The sequence below is a fragment of the Passer domesticus genome, chromosome 1 (genome assembly GCF_036417665.1).
Source record: "Passer domesticus isolate bPasDom1 chromosome 1, bPasDom1.hap1, whole genome shotgun sequence".
In the NCBI taxonomy this organism is placed as follows: domain Eukaryota; kingdom Metazoa; phylum Chordata; class Aves; order Passeriformes; family Passeridae; genus Passer; species Passer domesticus.
In genome coordinates, this window is record NC_087474.1 from 115,799,633 (window position 1) to 115,826,420 (window position 26,788).

At 40.4% G+C, this 26,788-nt stretch overlaps 1 protein-coding gene across 8 annotated transcripts in view; it reads left to right on the plus strand.

The window, feature by feature from the left end:
* Positions 1-26,788, plus strand: part of TAF4B (TATA-box binding protein associated factor 4b) — a 71,359-nt gene that overhangs the window by 29,204 nt on the left and 15,367 nt on the right. For all 8 annotated transcript variants that reach the window (XM_064435576.1, XM_064435631.1, XM_064435583.1 and 5 more), the window contains 6 exons: positions 2,622-2,757; positions 3,351-3,456; positions 8,443-8,612; positions 11,303-11,433; positions 15,843-15,968; positions 16,927-16,983. In XM_064435576.1, coding sequence (XP_064291646.1) covers positions 2,622-2,757; positions 3,351-3,456; positions 8,443-8,612; positions 11,303-11,433; positions 15,843-15,968; positions 16,927-16,983 — 726 coding nt within the window. The remainder of the gene's footprint in view (positions 1-2,621; positions 2,758-3,350; positions 3,457-8,442; positions 8,613-11,302; positions 11,434-15,842; positions 15,969-16,926; positions 16,984-26,788) is intronic.

Below are 26,788 nucleotides of genomic sequence, written 5' to 3' on the forward strand. Positions count from 1 at the left end.
GGAAATAAAGTTTGTCTTGCTCTAGTATTGCTTTGTCTCTTGTTAAAGCACAATAAATGAAAATTTACATTACCAGATGCTGGCATCCATTGGTGAGGAAGCTGCTGTGAGATGATGACTTCATGTCAGGCATAACCAGTAGGGGTTTATGGTGTAGTCCCCACAGTTACCACTGAGACACACTGCCTGGAGATTATTAATGGTTGAACCAAGGAGTGAAGTGTTTATCCTGTTACAACTGCTTGTTCTTAGTCAATTGTTAGTGTATGTCCACTCGGAGCTGAGCTTTCATGAATAATCTTCTCCATTTTTTTTTTTTTTGTCCTGGTTATTGCTCTTGCATTCAATTAGTGAGGCTTCCTTCATGAAGCAATACTGCTTGTGTGTGATGATACCTCAGCATCCCTCTGCTGATCTCCAAACTTTGTTTTATGAATGTAAAACAGGTTCAGTGAGGCTAATCAAAGTCTTTTTCAGGCAGCTGTCTCTTCATTGTCAGCTGAATGTTGTGTTGCATTTTTTTTAACTTAAGAACATCAATAATTTTACTCTGATGTCTGTGTCAGCCTGCTTAACAGGACACAAAGGAACAGTCCATTTTCTTTATTATTTCTTGCTGCTAACCTGATGAAAGGATGTTCTCATAGATATTACTGATATTGGTAATGCTTTGTTCTGGCATTGGATCCATGTTGAAATTTACAGTATTGTTGTCCTCTCCCACTGCAACTCTCAAGGACTTCCAGCTTTTGTTAGTCTAGAGCTAGAATGGCAAACAGAAAATGAGCTCTACTGCCAGCACATCCTCTCTGTGTCTTGGCAATGTAGCCTCCTTGGTTACTTGACTTACATCCCAGTCTCCACTTATACCATTGCTGTAGCATTGCTATCTCTGCTCTTTTGTCTGCTGTACCTTGGTCTGGAATGCTTATGTTTCCTCCTGTGCTGTTCCAGTGTTTTGCATGCTGAAGATGAAGCATCGTTCTTCCTGGTGGTAAGGAGGATCTCTAGGTGGGTGTTAGTGCTAGTGGAGCCTGTGAGTAGTGTGTCCAAGCTTGTTGGCTCCTCATTACCTACCTGAATTCATAAAAGACGCTGCTAACATTATTCACAACTTGCAGTTTTGGAAGCTGGATCTTTCTGAGAGATCAAACTGAGGTTTGGGAAAAACACATAGAAGCAAATGTTAGCATCTGTTCTGCTCCATAAGCAAGTGCTGCATATGTGACCCTCATCTCTGTCCACAGTCTGTCCCTGTATTCCTGTAGTTCTCTCCTCCTCTAGACCTTAATGTTAACTGTCTGTCAGGTTTTCAGATACCACTTTCAGATCAATTATTCTATTACTGCTGCTACACCAAGTTTTCATGCTACCAGTACAGAGATGGTTGAGAGGCTATCTTGACTCTTTGATACACTAAGTACCTCTTCTTGTGAATGTGTGATGCTTATGTTGATGATATTTATTAATAGAGGAGAAGTTAGGTGACAGGATAAAGCCTAATTTCTGAAGTATTGTAAATGTCAATTCTTTAATTACACTTGTGCAGTCTTGCTGTACAAGCACTCATTAAACTTTTTGAAATAAGAATAAAAGATGTAGAGGAGAAAAATGTCTTCTTGACCCTGACATTTTTTGTTAGTTTTCTGCTGCTAAAAAAATAGGATTCAGTCTGAAGATGTTGATTTTATGATTTGGTGAAGTAGCATCTTTATACAGCCTGTAATCAAGAACTTTTTAAAAGATTTATCAAAGTGGAGCCCACGTTCTGCTAGCTAGGAGGCTTAGAAGTGAGATTTTTAGGGATGCTGCAATTTTATTACTTTCTTGCATTTTAATAGCTGCCCCTAAAGAGGAAGGATTAGTATTTATGGGCTGTGCCTGTGGGTCTGTGTTGTGATGACATCCTGCTGTCTGGTTTTGTTTCTTTGAAGAGTCACTTTAAACGAAACTATGAACTGCCTTCCTTTTTACCCTTCAGCTGTGTACTAATGTCTTCATGTAGAGGCTCTACTTGCTATAGGTGTTGCTGTTTAGTACTTTTTGTTCCTGGCAGCTGTTTAGTGTATTTTAGCTTAACACTTTGAAACTCAGCATCTCAATTTACAATTGATATTACAATTCCAAAAACACAACAGTAATTTTATAGCACTTACTCTTTAATTCTTAGCAAGTACAGTATTTCGTGCAAGACTTCAATTGTCTTGGCGTTCTTCCTTTTTGACTAGGTGTTTGTGATACCTACCCTTTTGAAGTTACTGGCAGACTCACTCTTTAAGAGCTGGCCTGCTGAGCGAGACTTATGTAGAGGAAAGCCTCAGTGTAATGGCTCGTGTGATAATTAGTGGAACTTGTCCAATAGAGTCATCAGTAGAGAATAGGGGTGAAGTGTCTGTTAGAGCTCATTGAATGAGCTTAAAGCTCACTACCACTTGTTAAGATTTCTTGACATGAAGTTTAAAAAAAAAAGGTCTTTTATGAGCATGCTGTTTGCTTTAAACTGAAAACTAGACAAGCATGCCTGCCCAGTGGCACTTCTGGCTAAATGGAGACATTGACACTGTTTACTTCTCTGTATTTTTAGCTCTTCTCACTGTTGATATTGGATGTTCCTCTTCCAGGTAGTCCAGCAACCATCAGGAGCCATTGTTAAGCAAGTATCCACGCTCCCACAGCCGTCAGTGCTCACCCTACAGACATCTGCTGAGAAGAAGATGCCGCTGAATACACTTGTTCAAACCAACCAGTTTCCTGCAGGTAAAGTGCAGGAACCTCTTTTGTGGAGAAGGGGGAGGACTCCTGAGGTATAGGAATAAGTGCAGGCTGTTGGTAGATTGTAGGAATGCAAGAAGGTGGCTGGCTGTCAGGGGCAACCAGCTCTGTGCATTAAGGTGAACATCTTTAGTGTCTGGAGCTCTGATGAGAAAATCAATGTCACATCTACTTCTGGCACTTGTGAGGAGCACATCAATCAAATATTTGTACTTGTTAAAATACTGTGACTGAGCTCCTTGCAGTGAATTTCCTCTAAGATGATGATTTTGAGAGCTGTTTCATGAGGCCTTGCTTTTTCCTTCAACAGGTTCAGGTTGATGCACAATAAGAGTTTGTCTCAGCCAGTGAGTTTTCACTGAAACATTTCCCTGGTCAGCACAGAAGGGAGGGTGTTTGCTGAGGCTTTGGGCCATACAGAACTTGTAGAGTGTAAGATTCTAGAGTGTCTGGTTTTCAGATGGACCCAGTTAGTTGTTAACTGAGTCTGCAGTAGCCTTGCCTGGAATAATGAACTAACTAAACAGTTGTTTTAGCATTTTGCTTTCTAACACAGCATGTTCTTTGTTTTGTTTTAGGTTCCATTCTGAAGCAAATTACCTTGCCAAGAAATAAAATTCTGTCGCTTCAAGCATCTCCTGTTCAAAAAGTGAAAATGAAAGAGAATGGAGCAACATCCTTCAGGTAAAAAAGAACAATATCAGAAGTTAAGTATAGAGAGGAACAAAAGGAAGAAACAAGTATAGAGGTGGGAATGGGGCCCAAATGATAGCAACTTTCTTCAGAAGCTTTTTTTCTGATACATGTTTTTCACATTACAATACTCTTGGGCAATGGGTAACCTTAAAACTTCTACACAGATGTTAATTATTCTTAGTGTAACAAAACTGTTCTGGCGAGGTTGGGTTTTGTGTCAGTTTTTGACTAACATGTTTTCCATCCTATGAATACAATTACTAATCTAGTTATCTTGTAGTAAAGTCTCTCAACAGGATTAAAGCAGATAGAATGTCTGGTTTCTGCATATAGTCTGATAGCATTGAACTGTTACTTGGACTGGCTTGGAACCTGTCTAAAGCTCTGTGCTGAATTTCAGAATCTTTTATTAGCTCCTCTTACATGCTTGTTCCTGTGTCTATGGGTCTTTGACCATATCTGTCTAGTCTTCAATTACATCTCTAATCATGATTTCTAACATATTCTCTAGGCCTTTAGATTGCAAGAGTGCTTAAAGCTTTTCGTTCTGGCAGCTGATTAACTTTTCAAAAGTAGAAATTAATTTTGCAGCTGATGTTGGAACAGGGGTACATACTGCCATAAGCGTTATTAGTCTTACCACTTCAGGGCAGGCGTGACACTGCTCTTCCAAGGGGAAAAAGCAGACATGATGATGACACCTATCTTGTTGACCAGTTGACTTATCTCTGTTGAAAGCCACAGCTTTGAATGCACTGGTATAGACAGAAAGCTGCTGCTGTTTACAGTAACATATAGTATGCAGTGAACACTTAAAAACAGAAGCTGAAATGAAAACTCATATAAGCAATAGCTCTGTTTATCTGCCTCAGGGTCTTGTGAAATATACTTTAGAATGTAATGTGGGATGTAATTTTGGGTAGTGATGTTTAAAAAAAAAACCCTTTCATAAATATTGTAATTTAAAAAAGCAACAATGAACAAACTCATACCCAAAAAAGAAAAAAAAAAGAAAAAATTTTTCTGTGATGTTCCAAATGGAATATATTAGCTGTCTTATGTGAGAAATTTGAATTCTTGTAAGTCATTCCCTGAATTGTTAAATTCATAGTGTAGGAAAAAAACCTACTTTTACAATGTGATTCAATAGAGATTTCTCTTCTTGCTTTTGGATTGTAATCTTCAAAGTAGCCTAAGTCCATGAGAATTTAGATAGGAAATCTCTAAATCACCCTAAATTTTCTTTGTAGAGTCTCTTGTCTCTGAAGAATTCATCTTTGGACACACCCTTGGTGTTTCTTCTATTCAAAAGTTTGCTATAATCAAACTTTCAGCTATGATCAATGTGTGAGGCAGAGAGAGGCACCATGGCCTGTTTTCAGGTTTTGTGATGAAATTTGTTACAAGCACAGAACGCGTCTTGTAATTGATGTGATTATACCTGTGGCTCTAACAAGAGTGCTCTTACTGTGCGCTCTCATTACAGTGTGTCATCGAGCTTGACTCCCTCTGCCATTCTGTGACTCGGCTAGTTTAGGATTTGAGACATTCTGCTCACTGAGCTGTACTTAATCATCTGCAGTTTGACCTTGTCTGCTCTTTAACATGCTGCTTTAGGTTGCCTGAGATAAGCAGTAGAAAGAGTGGTGATTTCCTGCCCCCCAAGCAAACAAACAGGAAAAAACCCAACAAAACACAAAGCAATCCAGCCTTCTAGGTGTTGTTTCAGCTAAGCATGGACATTGCACCATGGCATGTCAAGAAATAGTCTGTTTTTAAAAAATCAAGATTTTTGTAAACTGACCTACACATTTCTGTAAATTCTAGAGCACTCTGGAAAAAAATAAATCGCATATTCATATTCAGATATTTGTTTTGAATTTATTCTGTTTAATAGAGTAGTTCTCCAAAGCACATGCAACTTTCTGGCTTGGCTGGAATTGTTCTGGCCTGGGTGGTTGTCAGGGATGGTGCACAGAGGTTTGGGTTCAGTGTGTCTTTCTAGTTTTCCCTTTAACTCTTGGATAAAATTGAATAAATCAGGGGGATTCAGAAGACAAGTGCAGTCCTCAGACACCAGAGGGTGCCACAGACTCACTTTTCAGGCAGCAGGCAAATTCAGACCTGTGAGGTGCATCTGCATTGCTTGGGCTTTTTGCAGTGAATATCCATAGAAATATCAAACCTGACAGTGGTGCATCGCTCAGAACTCCTGAGTTCTGCTTTCCACCTTGTCCCAGTAAGCCTAAATCACTGGAGGCTTGTAACAGCTGGGTGAGTTTTTCCTGTTCATTTCTGAGTGTGACATGATCAAATGTAAAGAGCATTAAAGGAAGTGGTGCAGAAAAGGGGCTTTATGGAGGGATTGCTGAAAGTGAAAGCAAGTCAATATGCATCAGAAACATCTTTGTGTACACTCTGTAATATTTTAAATTTATCACCTTAGTAGAATGATTTCTACAGCTTACTCAAAGTACATGATACCTTACTTAAAATGATTGAACTTTGTTTGAACAAAGAAAGAAGAGTAGTAAAAAGTATGAACTTAACGTGGCTTCTGAAACTTTCATTAATCTTTTGGGAGCCCTTTTCCAAGGAATATAGTGGTAATTTCTTTGAGTTAAGTAAAATAAGTATTTTCATATATTCAACAGTATTTTCATATATTTCATCAAAGCTTGACTTAAGGCAAGCTTAGGTCTCACAGTGAAAAGGTTAGAATTGGTACTGAAGAACAGTACGGATAGAGATGTCTGCTTGCATTTAACTCTTGTATGCTTGTACACACTAGAGAGACAGTGTGCATGGAAATAAACAAGAAAATAGTAACCTGGTAAAGGCAGGTTATAAAGAAATGAAATTTCTCTATGTAGAAAAATGGATACATTATAAAAGTTCATGTGTTCTTTGCTTGAGTGTTTTGAGTATGTGGCCAGATTAAAAACAAAAATGATTTCCTGAAACTGCATGCTATGCAGTTGTACCTGGGATGCAAGCATCCTTCCTGGGATTCCATAAACACTTCCACTGGAGTAATGTCAGGTTCCAAAACTGACAGCTTGTGATGTGTGTTCCTGGTGCTGGATGTGCTGATTTTGTCCGCAGATATGTGGCAGTCACTGTGCTTCAGTGGGATTCTTGTCTTTGCCATCAGCAAAGACTTCTCTGTAGTGGTCACTGTGAAGAGGAAACTGGAATGTGCTTGTGAACATAGTTAGCACTCAATTATCATCCCACGAAGCTTCACTGCCACGCTTGGTGAAAGTTCAGGGTCTCTGTTAGGCTGATAGAGCCTGAGTGTACACTTGGAGCTGCTCAGCTGCTGCTTGAGAAGGGGTAGGAGGAGGGAAGCTGTTCTGGCACTGTTGGCTTCACCTTTAAAGTGTAGCTGTGGACATCTAACTGTTCTGACAGTCCTGGGATTTAATGCTTTTCTTAGCCTGATGGATTTGGGGCGCAAGCCTGGTTGGGAAGCTGTTGTGTCTAGTTAGACATAAAGAGCTGGAGCTGGTTTGAGACTCTATTGGGTCTCCTTTTCCCTGAACACACACACACATAGGAGCTGCTAGCAGTGAGGGCACACAAATAGAACGAGGGATAGAAGAAGGCTGGACTCCTTTTATGTCTGGGTCTCTCACTGGAGGTTTGCAGAAGAATTGTGCAATAGAAATATACTGAAACCCAAAGGAGAAAATGCATCTATAGTTTTAAGAAAAATATCCTAACATTTTCTTGTGTCTTTTGAGTTTGCTTAACCTCAATCCCAACTCATGTTCTAATAACTTTAGCTTCTGCCTCTAGTCAGTCAAGGGATAGCCTCCAAGAAACATCATTTCACCTTAGAATGACAAATTCCTGGCTAACCCTTGTTCAAGAGTTATTGAGGTCACACAGTGTTTTCTGAAGGTGAACTTTATCAAACCTTGCCAGAGAATACTCTTCAAGAGGGGAGTGTGTGTGTGTGTTGGTTTTGTTTTGTGTGCTTTCCAAATAAAAAGATGTTCAGATTTTACTTATTTGTCCTAATACTATGGATGTCTGTTTCGGATTGGTCCTAAATCCCTGAAGCCACCATTAGGCCCTTTGTCACATTGTGAAGTAAAAATGCTTTTTCTTGATGGTCTGAACTAATTTGTTAAAAACTTGGATTGTTTCACTGCCAAAGTAATGCAAAACTTTCCATGTAAAATTCATTCAGTATTTTAACTTAAATGATCTCTAAAAAAAACATTAGGCTGAAGCACACTGGCTACTATAGCTAGTCTGAGTGATGTTCACCCTGAGCTTTTATTTTGAACATGTAGTCCAAACCTGCTACATGAGAATCCAGCTAATTGTGTTACCAGCTAGAGCTCTGACATGGTGCTTCAGAGGTAGCGGCATCTTCCCTGCTATGTACACATGTATGGTAGGACTGATTCAAAGTACCTGGTCTGGATTGGTTTTAATAAGTAATCGAGGAGTGTTTGCATCCTGTGTTTTGAGGGAACTTGCTAAAGAAAACTGAAGATCATGTCTGTGCTAATAAGCCTGTGCTTGAAGCCTCAGTGTGCAAGATATGCATCTTGGTTAGAAAATGGGCTTGTTTATAGTCCAGTGAGTCAACATTCAACTTCATTCCACACTTGGTTCTACCTGGTGAATCAGTTTTAGAACAAATTTCAGGCTGTGAGAGTGGTGGTACAGGGCTAGGGGTTGTGGGAACTTTTAATCTGGGTTTAACTCAGTCCTAACTGGCTCAAAATTTCAGTTTCATATAAAGGATTTGCATGCCTAGCAACTGAGCCATTAGCCAAATTAATGTTTCAGAAGCACCTTGCAGAAGTGTGAGAGCTTTAGGAGCTCCCTGTCCACACCTACACTGAGCATCTGTTGTATACAGGACATGTGAATGTAGCTGCTTGTTGATAGTTGAGACTTTTTTTTTGTGTCTATTCTGAACAAAGCATAAAATGTTGGTCTCCTCTTTTGTAGAGACGAAGATGACCTAAATGATGTGACTTCTATGGCTGGGGTTAATCTCAGCGAGGAGAATGCCTGCATTTTGGCAGCAAACTCTGAGCTCATTGGCACAGTGATTCAGTCTTGCGCAGATGAACCATTTCTGTCTTTGGAAGCTCTTCAGAGTAAGATCTTGAACATAGGTGAGAACAAAGCACACACAGCAGATATGTATGGATGTAGTGTTTCCTTGCCTCTTTCATCAGCCAGCCTCCAATCTTTGCAGAAGGACCTGAAACTATTATGATCTACTATCTCATGTGTTTCTACCAAACAGTACTGAGTTTTCACTTCCCCTTCTAGGAAACAACTGTCCTTTAAGGTTTTCTTTACATGGAAACAGTCTGAAGCACAACCAGAAAAAAGAAACTGATGCCACTTTAACATGTGAGAAGTGAGCAACTTTCTTACTCTTAAACCTAATGCAACACTTAACAACCATAAGGTGCTAGTGTCAAAACACTTAAATGTGCTTTTCTGTCTCAGCAGCTTCTAACTTGATGCATTACCCTGACTTTCCTAACAGTTTTTGCATTCCTCACTGTGTTCTGGAATAGGTACTCTATCAACTAACACTGAGAAGTTGTTTCAAACTTCCAATACACACAGAGCGGAGCTTTGTTTATGACTCCCTTCATGGAAAAAATTTTTGTTAATTTTATATAAGAGATATGTTGAAGCTGTTTGTCTGTATAATGAATAATACTGCAGAATGTATGTTGAATCCCTGTGTTACAGGAAGTTTCTAATGTAGGTATCATTTCAGTGGTTACCTTTTGAGCAAAAACAGTGAGTTTTGCTTAGTAATGTTGTATTATGTCAGAGCAGGGAGCATGCAGTTGTGTAGCAGCACACTGGCTGGTACACGACTACAGCTGACAGCAAACTCGATGCATGTTGCTCAGCTCCTTGCTCTTGCCCTCTGCCCAGTACTTGCTGTACTGGAACACTGAGTTTTACAGCTGAGCATCCAGGAAAGCCTGAATGTGCAGTCACAATTCTGTCACAGTGGCTTAACCACGTGTTCGCAAAGTCTTTCTGTTTCCACACACAACTGATTCTTAGTCCAGAGTGAGCAGCTAGCCTGTGACAAGCACGTAACCTGCAAGTGCTACCTGTGACCTTGGTGCTCCTGCCCTGGTCAGCCACATGTGTCATCTCGAGCTGTATGGGGCATAGCAAATGCTGTGTTACTGGTGGCAGAGGGAAAATGCACTTCAGACCTGGTGCCTAGAAGATGTTCTCAAAGTTCAGTAGCAGATTAATCAGTCATTCGTGGGAAGTGGATATAAGGAAAAATAAAGAGCTCTGCAAAAACAGAGAGTATTTCTAGAATAATTTGCTGGTTGTGGGTGTAAAGACATTGTGTTGAAAGATGGAAAATAGAAGCCTGGCTGTTTCATAGCTAGAATGGTAGTTGTTCCAAATTAATAATAATAATAGCAATATCAATAATTCATGTCATAAATGATAAGTGCTTGTTTGCAAGGAAAGGAATGCTGCCAGGGAGTGGAGCAATTCAGAAAGTTAACATATCTGCTTTTGAATCGAGCCATCTTTGGATTAAGAAATGTGCGTAGGGAGATCTTGAGGTTTGGGGGGGGATTTTATTTTGTCTTTGAGTAGGTATTTCAGTAATCTGTAGTCTAGTGAGAAGCTGCAGAAGTATTGAAAGGTGCTTGAGCAAAATGAGCTTGGCAGTCAGTTAAGTTACAGGCCGGTGCTTACTGATCAAACAGGGGAATGCTTTGATTGTATCTGGGAAAACATTCCAGGTTCTCCCTGCTTTGTGAGATTGTCATTCATTTTCAGTTACAGCAGCAAAAGCAAATGAAATAGGTGATTAGTTTTTTTACAGTGCGCTGTTTATCCATTCTTAACACTTCACTTGGCAGTAAATACTGAAATGGGTTTTGAAGGCGTGCTGTATATTGCATCATAAAGTATTACAGCTGCTGTAAATGCAGTGTAGGGCAAGGAAAAGTGCTTCTGACAGGTACAACGTATGAGGCATGTGGAGCTGCTGCCTGCCGTGCCTACCAGGGAAAAGCCGCTGCTGCCCAGGTGTCTCCAGGAGCCGCGCTGAGTGATGGATGGTGTCAGCCATGGGAAGGCTGCTCCGGCGGCAGCCTGCAGCTGCGGGAAGGTCGCAGAGGTGATGCCCAGCTTTGGGTGCGGGGCCAGCACAGCCGTGCCTGGAGCTGTCACCAGCCTCGGTCGCAGCTGCTGAGACGCGGAGATGCAGCGGCAGCCCGAGAGGAAAGGTTGAAGGTGATGGCAGGATGGCCTCGGCTGGTCTGGAATCCGCGCTGTCCGAGCTGTGGGTCTGTCTGCCCCTGCCGGTCGGTCAAGGCAGTTTGGAGGGTCTCGTGTGCCTGGAGTGCGCTGCAAAACCCATTCCTGCTCGTCAAATAAATGTCATGAGTTGTTAACAAGCGCAGTGTCAAGCAGGGCAAAATGTAATTCTGTATTTTTTTAATTACTGGAATTAACAGAATATGGCACTAATTTCTACAGCTACCGCTTCTCCCCCTCCCTGAACATGAGGCTTGATTTGTGTTCTTATTAACTTTGTCCTATAAATGACCTTGCAAGGAGAGTGGTTCTGGAGGCTAAGTGAAACAATGTCTATATTTTCTGAAGCTCCAGGCTAAGTTTTATTAATGTAATGTCTGAGATCTTTGAAGTTGTGACTTTACCAGGAAAATCATAATCTCCAAACCTTTATTCATAATGGGTATGACTTCCAGGGGGAACAGAATACCTGCTGTGCTAATTATTTCAATTATCAGCTACTACTAAAACACGTAATGGATTTTCTCTGCTTCCACAGGTAAAAGGCATGACATTATGGAACTTAACTCTGATGTTGTGAACTTGATCTCCCACGCTACACAGAAGAGATTACGAGGGCTTCTGGAAAAACTAACTGTAATTGCTCAGCACAGAGTATCAACCCACAAGGTAAAGGAAATCATTAGCAAGTTTTGCACAAAGTTTTCCTGCTTTGCAGCCTTGAAGGTAAACCTCTTCCAAGTGTGGGCACATCACAGGCAACATTTGTGTTCTCAGTATCTACCAAAGGCTGGGTTTAGCTGTGTCTATCCCAGCATATAACTGTTCCATTTGACTCGTTGGACAGGTGCTCTTAAAACCCAGCATAAGACTAAATGCATATTTTTCTTCTCTTCCATAGCAGTGATGGCTGTTGTGCAAAGTCTCTTACCTGATAAATGGAAAGCTGATTCTGAATGCTCTTGATGGTGGGTTCATTTAGGGACTTTGTGTTTTCCTTATGCATTTACTGTTGGTGGAATTGCAGTCAGTATTGGCTCAGTAAAAAGCCTTGGGAAACTGAATTGATTATTTTACTTTTAGAAAATGGTCCATGAAGGCAGAGGCCCTTTTCATCTTAAGATTTTTTTCATCTTAAGTATTTTTTTAGCTTCATTCAGTGTAAAGTATATTGTGCCCCAGTGAGCTGGTATCCCTTAAGATGCTTGTATGGTGCCAATGGAAAGTGATAATTTACTGGCCAAACCAGCTCTTTCTTTTTTTCTTTTGTCATTCAGTAGCAAGATACTAATCCTTACATCTTTCAATGTGAAGCTGTTTTAGAGAAAAAAAAAAAGAAGTGAGAAGCAAATGTATCTGTCAACTCTTAGTTTCCTGTTTGTTCAGGTTGAGTTTTTTTACAAGACCTTATACTTAATGAAATTGAGCAAGAGCAACCAACTGATGAAATAGGAATTATTTTTGTACTGAACACTTGTTATAGGCTTTTCAGCACTGGAGCAGCAATAGTAAAGAGGAGCAACTATTTGGAAACTTCTGAGTATTTATGGAGTTTTCTGGAGCAGTAGGAGTATTCTGTTCCTTTGCAGAAGAAGATGTAATAGAAAAGAAAATCAATAAAGGACAAGTACAGGATTTTGTATGAAAAGGCTTCAGAAACGGTGCTTGTTGTATGTTGTTTTGTCCAAAGTGGCAGGTACAATAGAGCTTGTGAGCAAAAGTGAGGAGGAAGCTGAAGTCCAGAGTAACCAGTAGTAGGACATAGTGTCTTGCAGACACCAAGAAGGAACAGAAGGAAATGGTTTTGGACAGTAGGCTGGATAGGGCTAGTTTCTTTCTCATTGAACTAAAGCAATAGAAAAACGGGTTTTTGTCTGATTGAATTGCCAGAAGCAGTGATAAGATTATAAGATTGCAATAAGCTGGCTTTCTTTTCCTCTTTTCTCAAAAGCAAAACTAACAAAAAAATCAAAAGTAACGGGCACAGTAATCTTAGAGGCACAGATACCCTCTTTTGTTAGGAAGATGGTATTACTCGACAGAGGAGTGTCCTACAGGATTACCTTTGTGAGCAGTGCTATTGTGAGAGATGCTGACAGGTTTTTAGAAAGCTTAAGTTCAAGAAGAGAACACTGCAGGGTGCTGGGGTCCTGTTATGTGTTAATGTAGGTATTTATACAGCCCTGTATTCCGTCTGCCCCGGTGCTTACCTCTTGTTCTCTTTTCCCTCATGGCTTTTGATTGGTACCCCTGCACAATGTGGGCTGTCTGTGTCAGATGAATTCCCAGAGTCTTTCCAGGAGAGCTGGGTGGTTGCTCCATTAGGAGATTTGTACTGGCCTATCTTCACTACAGAAAGACAGCAATAGGGGTAGTTGTGGTGAAACCAAAGTAACTATTGTTAGGGTGGGAGTTGGTGTAAAAATGCCAGTAATTCATGGGATCATAGTCAGGAAACTCTTTTCCCAGTTTGTTCAGCTCATGCCTAGCAGCTTTCATCTGATAGATAGCCCTGCAGAGAGAGTGAATTGGCAGGGTAAAAGTTTCATGCTATGCCATCATGTAGACTTGTCAGCTTTAGTCCTTTTTTTGTTAAATTTAAGCAAAGAAATTAAAATTGGAAGTCACTGACTTCATTGGGATAAAACTATGATGGTGGTCTCTTTATGTGAAGTAGGAATAGCCTTTCAGATGGTTGGGAGCTGCTTTCTGTGATGCAGATCTTGTTGCAGTGCTCTTACAGAGCCTTTGGAAGACCATAAAGGGAAAGGGTTTTTATGTGGATTCATCCCAGCGTGAAACAGCTGCCATGCTCCTGTGGTTGGAGGCCCTGAGCTCATGGCTCCAAGAGGCATGGTGTGGTGCTGAGCTATAAATGATGCTCCATGAAAATATTTTCCCCTTATGCAGTAGCACTGAAATGCCACAACACTGAACTGTATTATCTGTAGGGCCATGGGATGGGGTGATAATGCTTCATCATAACAGCACTGGCTACAAGTCATGAACAGGGGTACAATGTAATGTTTTCTGTCTCAGCAATTCCCTGCTAAATGACCACAGAGAAGCTCGTTGAGTAGAACAAAATATAACTGCAGGTGTTCCTCTTTTAAAAATTCCTGAAATAAGCTATCTTAAAACATGGTGATGTTTCAGGTGATGAGCTGAAATACTGTTACAGATGCACCTATTTCTTGTCCCATATAAGCTCATGGTAGTGCATTGGGGAGCTTCTGCTTGAGAGGCTTACATTGCTGGTTGGTATAGGGTCATGGATTTGTCTTAAAAATGTGTAAATATCTGGCTATTCCAAAGGAAAACACTTCTAAACTTTGGAAAAACTAATCTTCTGGTACTACAGCTTTCTTCTTTGTCCTTTTAAAAGGATTGTGGCATGGTAGTGGATTATTGTAAACTGCTGCTTCAAAACAAGTTGTACTGATGTACTGAGAGTGACTCAGAAATAGCTTATGCTTTGTGGGGAGCGGTTAAAAAAGACTTGAGCAGTGACAGAAGAGGAGGGGAAAAGGTTTGTTGGACTTTTTTGCAGAGCCACAGATGCTGCTTGGGAAAGTCTCTGGTTGCAGCATATGGTGTGTTTTGAGCCACAGTTGATAATACATGACAGTGAGGTGGCTCATTGAAAAGGACCAAGCCTAATACCAGAAAAGGGATTGATTTCATGCTCTGACTCAGTTGTGAAAATTCAGATCAGGAGACAACAGTGCTCCACAAGAACACTTTTACTTTCCTTCTGTCTTTTCATAGTGCACAACTGGGTGTGAGAAGAAGAGTCTGACTATAGTATCCTTGAAGACTAAAAACTGAGTAACTGAAGTTATGGACAGTCCATATACTTAACATATAGCCTTGCCTAAAATACAACTGTAATATATCCTCTGCTTCTTTTAGAATAGTTGTATGTCAGAATTGTTTCATTACAATGTGAGACTGCTGTAAGATAGAACAAAGAGTCACTGAAAGTACATGGTGTTTTTGGCTGATAAATGCCTCAGGATAAATTTCTCAAGAAAAAAAATAAACAAGTTCACAAAGTAACAGAGAAAGAAGACAGCTGTAGGACGTGCACTAAAAAGTGGTACAAACAGGTGGCACAGACATGCCTCATCTAGAATGGGCTTCTTGTCTTGTGTTGCCTAATTGCCATCTGGCCAACGCATGGCTCAAGAAGTCTGTCTTTGGAAAAGCAGAGTAGTAAAACCAAGGTTTTCATTGCCAGTTCACCGTGTTTTGGATCTTTTCTTTCTCTGCCTTTCTGAGCTAAAGTAAATGTCAACTCAGGCTTTCCAGTGGGAGCAAAAATAGAGCATAAAATAAACTACTGATTGCTATTCTTGAGACCAAAAGGACCTCAGTCCCGTTTCAATCCCTGTGTGCCCAGTGATTGTTGGACTAAAACTAATCATTAGTATTCACTGGCCCAGCTTTGTACAGGTGGCTGGACCAGATGACTTCCCTAGGTTACCTTTCCACATTAGCTATCCTGGGACTTGAAAGATTCACTGAGGCAAAAATATGTATTCTTAAAGCTGTAATAAACCATATATAATATATTTCACCTTCTTCACCCCTAAGATTCATTATAACTGGTTCTAGACCACCCTCCAATACATAAATAATTTTTTTTTGGAAATATCAGGTGATGCTTGTTTCAACTTTTGCATTAAATGGCTGAAACTAGAATCCAAAGCACTAGAAACTTATAATGTCAAGTTCTATTTTTTTTTCTCTTCAAAGGAGAAAAGATGCTTTACAATTCCTTTTTCTTTCCTGACATGTTTACTGGTTTAAAACAAAATTTCTTTAAGGTTAGGGAAGATTTCTGTTATTATAGTCAGTATTGACTGGATGTTGTTAATGTCACTTGTTCAATAACCTCTTACTAGTCACAGACACCTGGAAACATGCTTCAGTGGAGAGGAGATGTGTAAATGACTACCTACCACCTAAAGTCTTAGCCCATAGTTTTCAGCTTTGAAATATAGTGTTGTTCTTCTCAGATTGTTCCCATTAGGTTTATGAGCTCCTGGTTGTCTATAACTAAGTTCTTTTTTCAGGGGAGTGATAAGTACATCGTTTGTAGTGACACTAGAGCACAACTGAGATTTCTTGAGAAGCTCGATCACCTAGAAAAGCAGAGAAAAGATGAAGAGGAACGTGAAATGTTGCTTCGAGCAGCCAAGGTAAGACTCTAAGTTTCCAAGGCAGTAGTCATGTCCTCTAGATTGGTGACCATCTTCAGGTTTCTCCTACTTCTGCTTTAAATATAGTAACCATTAATTCCGTCACTGAAAATCTGTAATGTTTAGGACAATTGCAGCTATACAGAAAAGGATTTAACCTATTTACATTTTTTCAAAAGTCCACAAGAGTTCTTTGAAATGTGTGGTGGGATGAATTACTCTTGAGATTATTCCTACTGGTCAAAATGAAGTAAAAATCTATAAATGTCCTTCCTGCATCTCTTTTTGCCTCTGAAACAGAAGCCTGGTGAGATCCTCCACCCTTGCAGGTGTATTTGTTTCCTGTACTCAAGGCTCCAGGTAGCCTTGGAGCTGGTACCACAGCATCCATGAATCCCTGATGGAGCTGTTGCCAGTACAGAATAAGTTTCTTCTCTCTTCCTTCCCCTCAGGAAAAGGAGGGGGGGGAAAAAAACTATGACAGTAGATGTTGCTTCATCAGCTGTGACTTGACCATCTTCTCTTGATTCTTTTCTTTTGGTTTTGTTTCAAGCTGAATTCTGGAGCCACTTGTTGGAAGCCAAATCTAGAGTTGAACAAACAGTGTTGTGCCTGCATGAATAGAACTCCCTTTCTTTCCTATACTTCCTGTCCTTTTTAAGTGTCTGCTGCTGACATGAACAACATCATGCCTAGACTGGACCTGACTGACAATGTTAGCATCATTTTCAGCTTAATCTTGCCTCTGGCTAGAGCAGAGGCAGCCGGCCCAGATGAGGAGGGGTGTGCGCGTATATGTGTGGAGGGGGATGGAAGCCAGTCTGGATTGAGGCATTCACCCCTGGAGCTAAATCTTTCAATCACCAGAGAAAACTGTCATTTATTAAATATTTAACAGATAGGATGGTGTTTGGACGCCAGTAATTTCTATTCAATCTTTTTCTTCTTCCTTTGGTAGAGCCGTTCCAATAAAGAAGATCCAGAGCAACTGCGGTTAAAGCAGAAAGCGAAAGAGGTAGGAGTTTGCAGTTACCATGCTTGCCTTTGTGTGTTGAGAGAAGGTTGGCAGCCCTGTCCTGGCAATTAGGTCAGGGTTTATTTTGCTGCTGCATACCATTTGCAGAGGCCTTGGGGAAGGACAGGAACTGCCACAGGCAAGGGCAGTGCTTCAAATGAGGTCAATGAATTATGAGCTCTCTTTTTTTAACATTTTATTTTTGCAGTTTCAGTCCTGTCTCGAAACAGTCCTTTGTAAACTGCAGCAGTACACTTGGTAGGAATATAATGTGGGATTAGAAAAAAAAAAAAAAGAAACTTTGAGATTTAGCATCTGGGACTGTACAATAGGCTACATTTTTCCAGGGTAATTGTTCGTTTTGTAAATCTGATACTGCTTATAATTCTTTGGCTGGGAGGCGGTACTGGGATTTAGTTTTAAATGGAAAACGCCTCTGGCTTTTAATTTTCTGGGCCCAGCAGTTTTCTGTTCTGGAATGGAGCCCTTGTTTCACACAGTTCATGTTTAGCTGCAGGGGTTTTAGTTTATAGCTTAGACTGGTTAAGCTTTTACTCCCAGAGGCCTCTGCATAGCAACTGTAGAAATCAACAAATAAGTTCATTTATGTCTGCAGCCTCCTCTCAGTAGCTGACTTTTTACATTTCCCAATATCCATTTCCTGACTTTTCTAGCCTGAGAGAAAAAAGCTCCACTAATTGGAGCTTATTTTAATTGAGCCTTAATATTGGATCTCACTGGAGTTGCCCCCAGAGCTACTGGGAACAGAATGAAATGAAAGTACCTAAGGTTGAAGATGTGTGTGCGTGTGTATGTGTGTGTGAAATTTTTCACTTGACCTACAGATTTTTGTCCCTGCTGAATAAATCATCAAGCCTGTTCACATTTCTGATTAAGGATCTGACAGCAGACGATAATAAAGACAATTGAGGTGTGAGACGTGTGATACAGAGCTGAAGAAATTGGTTTCTATAGTTACTTGACTGATTTCATGCAATTTTTAAGGATCTTTGTGCTAAATGAGAGTGATTTTCTGAGCAACCTTTTTCCTTAACTGTGCCTCTTGAACTATGAAATTTGTTGTTGCTTAACATTGCTGCACTTGGCTTCTAGGTGCCAGCAGCAGCAGGTTATTTATGAATGCTTTAAAGGCCCTTATTGTTTGGATTAATGTAGGAGCCCAGGCAAAACAAATGGAAATCCAGTAAAATAGTATTTGAATCAATGCTCTGGATTTGCACCACAGTAGATGAAATTTGTAAAATGAGAAAGAAGGAACTTGCTTTACTATCTATCTTTTAATTCTTTATTTCTGCTTATAACTCTTTCTTCATCGCTACAATCTGTGAGTACAAAGTTGCCCTAAAGCCCTTCCCAGTTTGCCTGTAGTGCCACCAGGATCAACAATCAGTGGGTGATGCTAATCTGTCTTGTTTTGTAGGTGACTTTACCTCTGCATCATCTGATCTTTTCTAGATGTACTTTCTTTTAATAAAGACTGCAAAGTAATTCATTTATGCAGCTTCTTTTCTCTTGTTTTCTGAACAATAATGTGTAAAATCATTAAAAGTATTCAGTGGTTTGCATGTTTAGAACACAAAGAAGGCTAGATTAGATTCATTGATATTTTTCATGAGATCTCTTTTAAAAAGTGGCATGGTGGTGTACAAAAAAAGGAACCAACAGAGCAGGGAAGGCATATAAGTTTAGTGCTTGTTGTTCCAATATGTCTTGAGTTCCCCTTCTTCAGTGCATCTCATCTCCTGCCAGACAAACACAACCTGCATCACTCTTTGTCCTGTGTGTTTCTCCATGATGTGCTGCTCCCAGAATGACAGTCTGCAACTGTTCTACCAAAAGAAGAGGAGGCAGATGTGCCTCTTGGGGCAACACAGATCTTTGTGTTGGTAGTGACTTTGTTCTCCAGAGAATGAGGCAGCCAGAAGCTTCCCCAAGCTTCACATGGAGAATGGGGATACTACTTTTTGTGCCAGTGGTGCTTTTTCATCTGGGACCATCTCAAGATGGAGAGTAGAAATGAGAGCAAATGCCGTTGGAAAAAATGAGCACTTTATTGACCTTTTGGAGAAAACCGGTCAGCACACATTTGCATTGAAAAAATGCAAGCATGAATAAGAATAAGAGTAAAATAAAAATCAACAAATATCCTGAGACTAAAACTGGTAACGCAGAAGCATGGTGTACAGTGGGATGAAGGCTTGAAATGGCTTACCCTTGTCTGTCTGTCTTGTCATGTTGTGGTTATAGTCTGCTCCTAAGGAACCAAACTTGGAAACTTTGATGCCTCTGTCAGCTGGAATCAGATCCTTTCCAGGTCACTCCAGTCAAGTATCTGCTGGAAAGCCTGATCTGATTGTCTACTTACAGTTCTTTAAGAATTAATATGGACTTGCCTTCCTCAAAGCTGTCTTTTGTATGTTGATGGTGATCCCCTGGGAGAAGGAAGAGGGTGTGGAGTAATGGCACTGTAGCATGTTCTAAAGCAAAGTTTCCCAAAATGCAGGGTGTACATCCTGACAATGAATACTTATAAATCCAGGATGTGCTGTCATCCAGTAGCTGGAAGCAACATCTTAACATTGCTGGAAGTACATCCAGAGACTCTGCAGTGGATTCTTTTATCCAAAAGGCTATACATAATTGCTGTGACCTTTTCATCCCTTTTTGCATGACCTATTGCCTCAAACTTCCCCTATGCTAAGTCATTTACTTTCCTATATTCTTAGCCTATGTAGCTTGCCATGAATTAAGTCTGTATTTATTTCCCTCTTTCACCTGTTTCAGCAGATTGTAATACCTATGGAAAGTGCACATTCCTTCTGAGACAGCTGCAAGGCTTGCCCCAAGCTGCTGCTTTGTGCACTCAAGAATTTTGTCCTTGCTCTCCTCACGGACCAGCTCTTTGTGCAGTGGCATTCCTGCAGTCTGGGTAAATTACCCCTGTTTTTCATTCTGCTTTGTCTGCCTCTTCAAGCTGGGAGGATGCAGTCCTCTCATTGTCCACGATACTTGCACTATTAAACCCTGACTTTTTTAGGTGGTTTCTGCTATTTCCTGTTCTACTTTCTACAGTTCTTCCAATTACAAAGAAAATGTTCAGTCAGTGTGATTCTTGTTGCTGTATTTATAGTTTATCTGTGGCTTCTTCCCCTTTCCTGAAATGAGTGTTCCTAAACTGAGTAGGTGTAGGATACAGTCAAATGTGCAAGCCAGCCATATGAACAGTTCATTGCAGAAGACCTGTAAAAATGTCTGTATTAAACAGCATGTACTATAATTCTAAACATAAACTCTGATCCCTTAGAATTGTTTAGTTTGGAAAAGACCTCTAAGATCATTGAGCCCAACTGGTAACCCAGCACTGCCAAGTCTTGAGCCATCACTAAACCGTGTTAAGTGCCACATCTAAATATTTTTTAGATCCCTCCAAGGATGGTGACTCAACTACTTCCTAGGACAGCCTGTTCAAATGCTTGACAAACCTTTTGGTGAAGGAATTTTTCCCAATTTCTTTGTACTTCTGTCCATCCTCTTCAAATGTGAGTGTGCTTTTGTACTACAGCTTCAGGAAGCTTAAGGCTGAGCCTGGGCAAACCTCTCAGAATGTATCTGGGAAAGATATATTGGGGTTGAGCTGGTGAAGAGGTATTTTACTGAGAGCATCTTTTCCACAGCAGCCACCTTTATCCCTGCTCTTACCTTGTGTCACCTTGCGGCGCCTGTCAGCATGCAGAGGGGAGCAGCTGCATCTGGAGCTGGGGGAGGAGTGTGTGGAGCAAGCACCTGAGGGACAGCAGATCTGCCTGCCCCATTCCTTGCTCTCTCAGCAGCTCTGTTCACTTGAGACTGCACAGATCTTCCCACTCCTTGCTCCTGCCTGCTTGATTCACTCGTGCATTTTTTGACACAGATGCAAGATGGCAGTAGATGAGACGCTGAGAAAATTCAATACCTTTAGTGTCAGCTGACTGGGAGGAAAATGGCAAACCCTAGGGTTTTTGTAGAGACAAAACAACCCCTGTAGAAAACATCAAAGAGCCAGCATGATTCCATGCATTCTTGGTCTTACATAGTAATGACTGAATTTTAGTTGTTCTGTAGTATCTTTTCAACAGTTACCATCTTTTTTTCCTGTTTCATATAATCATCTAACTCCCTTATTTCCTCTCACTCTCAGGTAACAGGTTACTGTAACTTGATTCCTTGCTGCTTGCCCTACCACCTCCAACTCACATTTTCAAGCTGTTTATTTTCTTTTTCCTCTTGTGCTGCTTCTCTATCTAGTATTCTGGACCCAATGGTTCAAATTATTTAAGACCACTCTTGTGGCAGGGCAGAAGTTAATATCTCAAAAAAGCAAGTACAGGTTGCTGCAAACAAAACAAGACCTCATAGTTATCAATTGGTTTTATGAGACTTCAGTGGCAGTCTAAGACCTTCTGCTTAATTACTTGATTTATATTATCTTTATTGTTCTGTAGTGTTTCTTACCTGCTTCTGCATGTTTTGAAAAACAAAAAAACCCAAACCATGATAATCAAATACACGTAAATTTTATTAGCTTCAGTGTAGCCTTACAGTTTACAAAGGGCAATCTCAGAGATTCGGTGTGTTACAAGTCTTGTAGAAAGTCAGGAAAAAAAATTCCACAACGTGTTAGATTATTGGGCGAGCTACAAAGCAAACTGAATGCCTGTTTGGGACACTTATATTGGTGTTTTGAAGGAATGTAAAAAAAGAGCAGCTGAGACACTGCATCTAATATCCTGAAACCATCTGCCTGAACCATAGCAACAACTATCTTTAGTGAAAAACAGCCCCGCCCTGCCAAACTCCATTAAGCATGTTCTTGGATTTGCAAATAGCCTTTTCTCAGTTTGTCTGAGAGACAGAGAATGAACATAAAACTGGTTATAAGTACGGTCTTGGATTAGAAATATTCTAATAGAGGAAAATTTAGGGCTGAAAGTACAAAAAGAAAATGGTAATGAAGATCCAGAGAGTTGTCTGCCAGGAAGAGTTGGGTGGACTGTATGATGAGATGGTCAAACCTGCCTGCTGATGGTCATTGAACAGTCTTCTCCTAAGTGATGGCATCTGAATCAAAACCTGTGGAATATGTTGCATTGGTGTGGGGTGCTGTAGACTGTTTCTTGTCCTTGCAGCACAATTAGCCTAAGCAGTGTCTGAAAGCACATAGAGAGCTTGATGCTGGATGCCGGACGCCCAAGAACTTCCCTGGGCCTTCAAGTAGGCAAGCTGATGGGACTGCACAGAGGAAATCATGTTCCAAGTGTCCTAGGAAACACAGAAATGTATCAATAATAGTTAAGCAAACAAAAAAAAATGGGCGAAAGGAAACACACACTCCAACACATTGGAAATTCTTACCAAGAGTGGGCAAAATAAGGGGTCAGGAAGTCACTGTGCCTTGGATTTTTACCTCATGTAGAGTTAATTATATATTAAAATATCAACTCAAAATACCAATTTCTTTTTTCCCTGTTCCTATGGGTGGATTACTTAATGGGTATTCTAGAAAAATGTTCTGTTGTTCTCCAGAACATTTAATTGCACCCTTTCAGACAGGCAAAGCACCTGACGTTGGGGCTCACAGCCACAGTAGGGACTGTTCTGCAGGTATGTGGGTTATTAACCTGAAAGAAATCTACAGTATTATATACAGCTCTGTTGTAAGTCAGGGCTGCATTTCAAAATAGTGCATGCTATTCTGCCTTTCTGCTGTTAAATCTAAATTACAACAGAGGGAAAAGTCAGTGGAAACTAATTGTATGGCTAATTAAAACAGTTTGAAAGGAAGCAATTGCAAGAAGAGAAATTGCATTATAGGCAAGAGGAGAGGATGGTAAATGTTTAAATATGCAGCCTCCAAGTGTCAGTTTTCCTCAGAGAATGTCCCTCATATGAGAAGTCTGCTATTCAGCCGCATTCAACCTGTAGGGCAGAAAATTTTGTATAGGAAAGGTAGAGGCTGGAGGCAGTAATGCTCATTGAGCTTTATGACAACCAGTGTGAGAGGCTTGGGATTGAAAGCAGATTTTAAGGTTTATTTTTCATTTTCTTCTCAAGTTCCTTAAAATGCTTAAAGGGAATGTGAAAAAAATTGCAGTTCTTTCTTCCAAAGACAATGAAGAGAGAAGTGACTGAGAGCATTAGACAACTTTCAAAGCACTAAACAGAGAACATAATGAAACCCAGAGAAACCTTGCTTGAAAAAAGCTGGTCAAAAAGAGAGAATGGATACAAAAAAGGGAAAAGTCATTTCAGTGGGATAAGTGGACCCACTAAAAAGGTACCTCTGTGTTTAGTTCTTCAAAAATACACAGTAAAGGGCAGTAAAAGGCTCAGATGGGTCCTGAGGTTTCTCTTTCACAGATGTGATCTAGAAAAAAGTAGACATTAAAATTTGGTCACAGTTTCTTTGACTGCCTATGACTTTTACTATATGTTAATTTATTGTTTAGTTTCTTTATTGTGGAAGCTGATAGTGTTGGGAGCTTCTATCTCTTCTCTATGCCTATATTCCTTTCTTTGCCCACCCCCTCCCCAAGTCTTATAAAAATTCTTGTTCATCTACTTTAGTGCTTTTATTACTGCTGATGTACTTATTGCTGGATAGCACACATAACCCTTAGGCATACATTAAGTTGTCTTCAGCCTTCCCTGGTTTCCTTTCCTGCCAGTTCTTCTGTTAGTTTAAATATTTATTTAATCTGTCCTGTACTCTGTCTGCCTGTAATGTCATATGTGAAGACATCCCCACTTTTTACTTAATATTAAACCCAGTATCTTGTACATGTACTTTTAAGTGTTTCTCTTATTTTAATTATAACCAAGTCCAGAATTGTGGTGTTTAGCTACATCTGTCTTGCCAGCATTTTTTCTGAGTTCATTTACATCCATGGGGCTGTATATATTTGTTATTGCATTGCCAAGACAATTTTTTGGCTTTTTTTTTCCCCCAGGCATAAGTTCTAGTGTTCAAATGAAGAGAGATTTCTTTTCTCTGCTCCTCAGATTTGTTTCCTAGTACTTTGTATATTGAAGTGCCTGCAGAAGCAGACAGTGGTATGAATTTCTCGTGGCAGCACGATGCTGGCATGTCATCTGCTGGACAAGGGCTGCCTGTCTGGCTTTTCTTTAACCTCAGTCCTGTTACTGCTCTGTGAGCCCTGGCTAAGAGAGGTGATCTCATCTCTACCTGTAGAAAAACCTTCCCTGGTAAAACCGTTTTTTGAGGATCTAGAGAGCAAATGTTTCATGTACTTTGTCCTCTATGAAAGGTTATATCAAATATCTGAATCCTGTCCTGGGGACTTTGTGGCCAGACATGAAGACTTTAATCTACTCTTTTTCCAAGGTGAACTTGTATTCAGCTAGATAACACTCTTTTTTTTCCCCACCTTTGATAATACAGCCACCCTCTGCTGTACACCTCATGGATTAGCTGCTGTGAATTAGTTGACTTTATTTGTAGCAGTGTATACTTTTTATCAGTTCTGTTTAAGGGATTCTTTCTCTTTAGGGAAAGCCTTGAGATTTGCATAACTTGCATTATTGAGGCTCTGATAAGGCAGGCAACTACATTATCATGTGCTTTGTAACCAAAAGAGTGTAAAACTAATCTGCAGTATTACTTTAAGTAAAAGTTTCAGCATCTTATATCTGAAGTACTTCGTCTTCTTATACAACTTGAAATTTATTTTTTAATATTAAAGTGCCTCAAAAATGTCATTGGTGTAAAGTAAAAATAGATTTTGCGTATTTTCTGCAGTGTGGTGTATGAGATGTGAGAGAGTTTCTGTGAGCAGGAAAAAAAATACTTTTCTCAGAGGATTGAGTGAAGAACAGAGAGGTCAATTTTAAAACCTTTCATTTTGTGTGATTACAGCCATGCTGCAAATGCCATTTCACTATAAGGAAGGACTTTAAAACACACCTTATTTCCTGATTTCTGCTGCAGGTCAGATTAACTAAAATGGTTATTGTGTCACCCTAGAGATTCCTGCTTGCTGCAAGACCAGACTTTAAACCCTATTTTTATTATTAAAAAGGCCAGCAGCAACAAAGACTATTTTACAAGTTCTGAGACGGAGACGTTTTCATAGCAATTTGATCTTTATACACAGGTTTTTTAGAACTCTTTGTACTGCAATTCTTAGCATATGTGAAATCGGGAAGGGGGCGTAAGGAAGCATGAACATTCATTTGCCCCTTCCCTGGAACCCATCCCCTCTTATTGCCCTTCTTGGGGAACAGATTTTGAATAGAGCATGCATTGGGTTCTTGTGCTGTGATGGAAGAGCAGCATCTTTCAGCAGATGATGTAGGTCAGGTTGAGGGGCAGCCTGCTGGTTTGGGGGTCCAGTGTATGGTGCAGCTCCCTCCTGCTCCTCTGGAATTGCCATCACACACTTCAGTCTTCAAGGAAGATCAGTCTGTTGTCAAGATAAGTATGATAGTATGATTTCACCTGGGTGTGACAGTTCTCTTTGTATCCTATCATACTCAAAGACACCAACGTTAATGAAACTGACCTCTAGAAGGGAAACCGTGCAGCTTCTCTATGTTATATTTTAATAAAGTGTATGTACTGCTTTTACTGCCCCTTATGCAGTGAGCTTTCTTCCCTAACTTACATGCTACAAAACTTACCATTGAAGAAAGACTTGACTCCACACAGTCACCTCTTGCTCTTTCCTAATCTTGTTTTGGAAAATCTGGCCATAGTTAGCCAGCCAGTGTCCTCGGGTATCCCTTGACATTATCTGCCTCTCTTCTCCTTATCCTGTGCTTTTAACTGCTCACACAATATTTAGACATTTAATGTGCAATTTTTAATGGAACAAAACTCGATGAAAAGATGATTTTGCTGGCTTCAGCAGGGTAATTTGGATGCCTGCCCATATCGCTTAATGGGGATCTGTTGAGTCCATTATAGAAATTGAGTGTTTAAATTCATTTGTCTTAATTATGTTCTCAGAAAAATCCCCGAGATGTATAGAATGCAACAAGACTATGATTTTTTTTTTTCTTTTGCTCCAAATCCCTGGTGAGATTCTCTATGATTTGAAAAATCCTTTGACTAGCTAGCTAGGAGGTGGAAAACGTATCAGAGAGCAGATGTTGCTAATGATGTATGATTTCAGCATTGTTTTGGGAACTGCCTGGTCAAAGATGCATCGGTTCTGTTTCTAGAAAGCACATCTTTTTTATAGAGTCTCCCTGTCATCCTCTCCTTTGTTACCTCTGCCAGTACTGCCCTCCAGGAGCATTGCTCCTTCCTGCAGTGTGTCTGTGCCAGCAGCACGCTTGGTCTCTAGAATTCCATGGTGACGGTGCCAAGGCACTGCCCAGTCCTCAACCAGAGCAGCATCCTGATGCTCCACCATGAGAGCCTCAGCTTGCCCAGTCCCCTCCACTCCCTGCTGATGCCAACCCAAAGCCCTCTTGGTGTTTAATTCATAGCTCTGCATTTTGTCCTTACACTTGGCCATGCCTGCCCATCAACACCTGTAAAAAGGAGAGAGGGGCTTATTTCAATGCTGCTTCAGGCCAGAGGTGTTCAGCAGCCACATGTTTTTGACAAGTCTTACTGCAGTAATGCTGGTTGGTGTGTGTTTTGTAGGGTTGAGAGGGAATGGGGATGTGTTTTCCAGTGGTTCCCAGGGATGGAAGCACACGATTAGACTAATAAAGGCTTTTGGTTTGTTTTGCTTTGTCTTAAGTTTAATGGTTTTAAAAGTCATTTTATTTTGGGTGC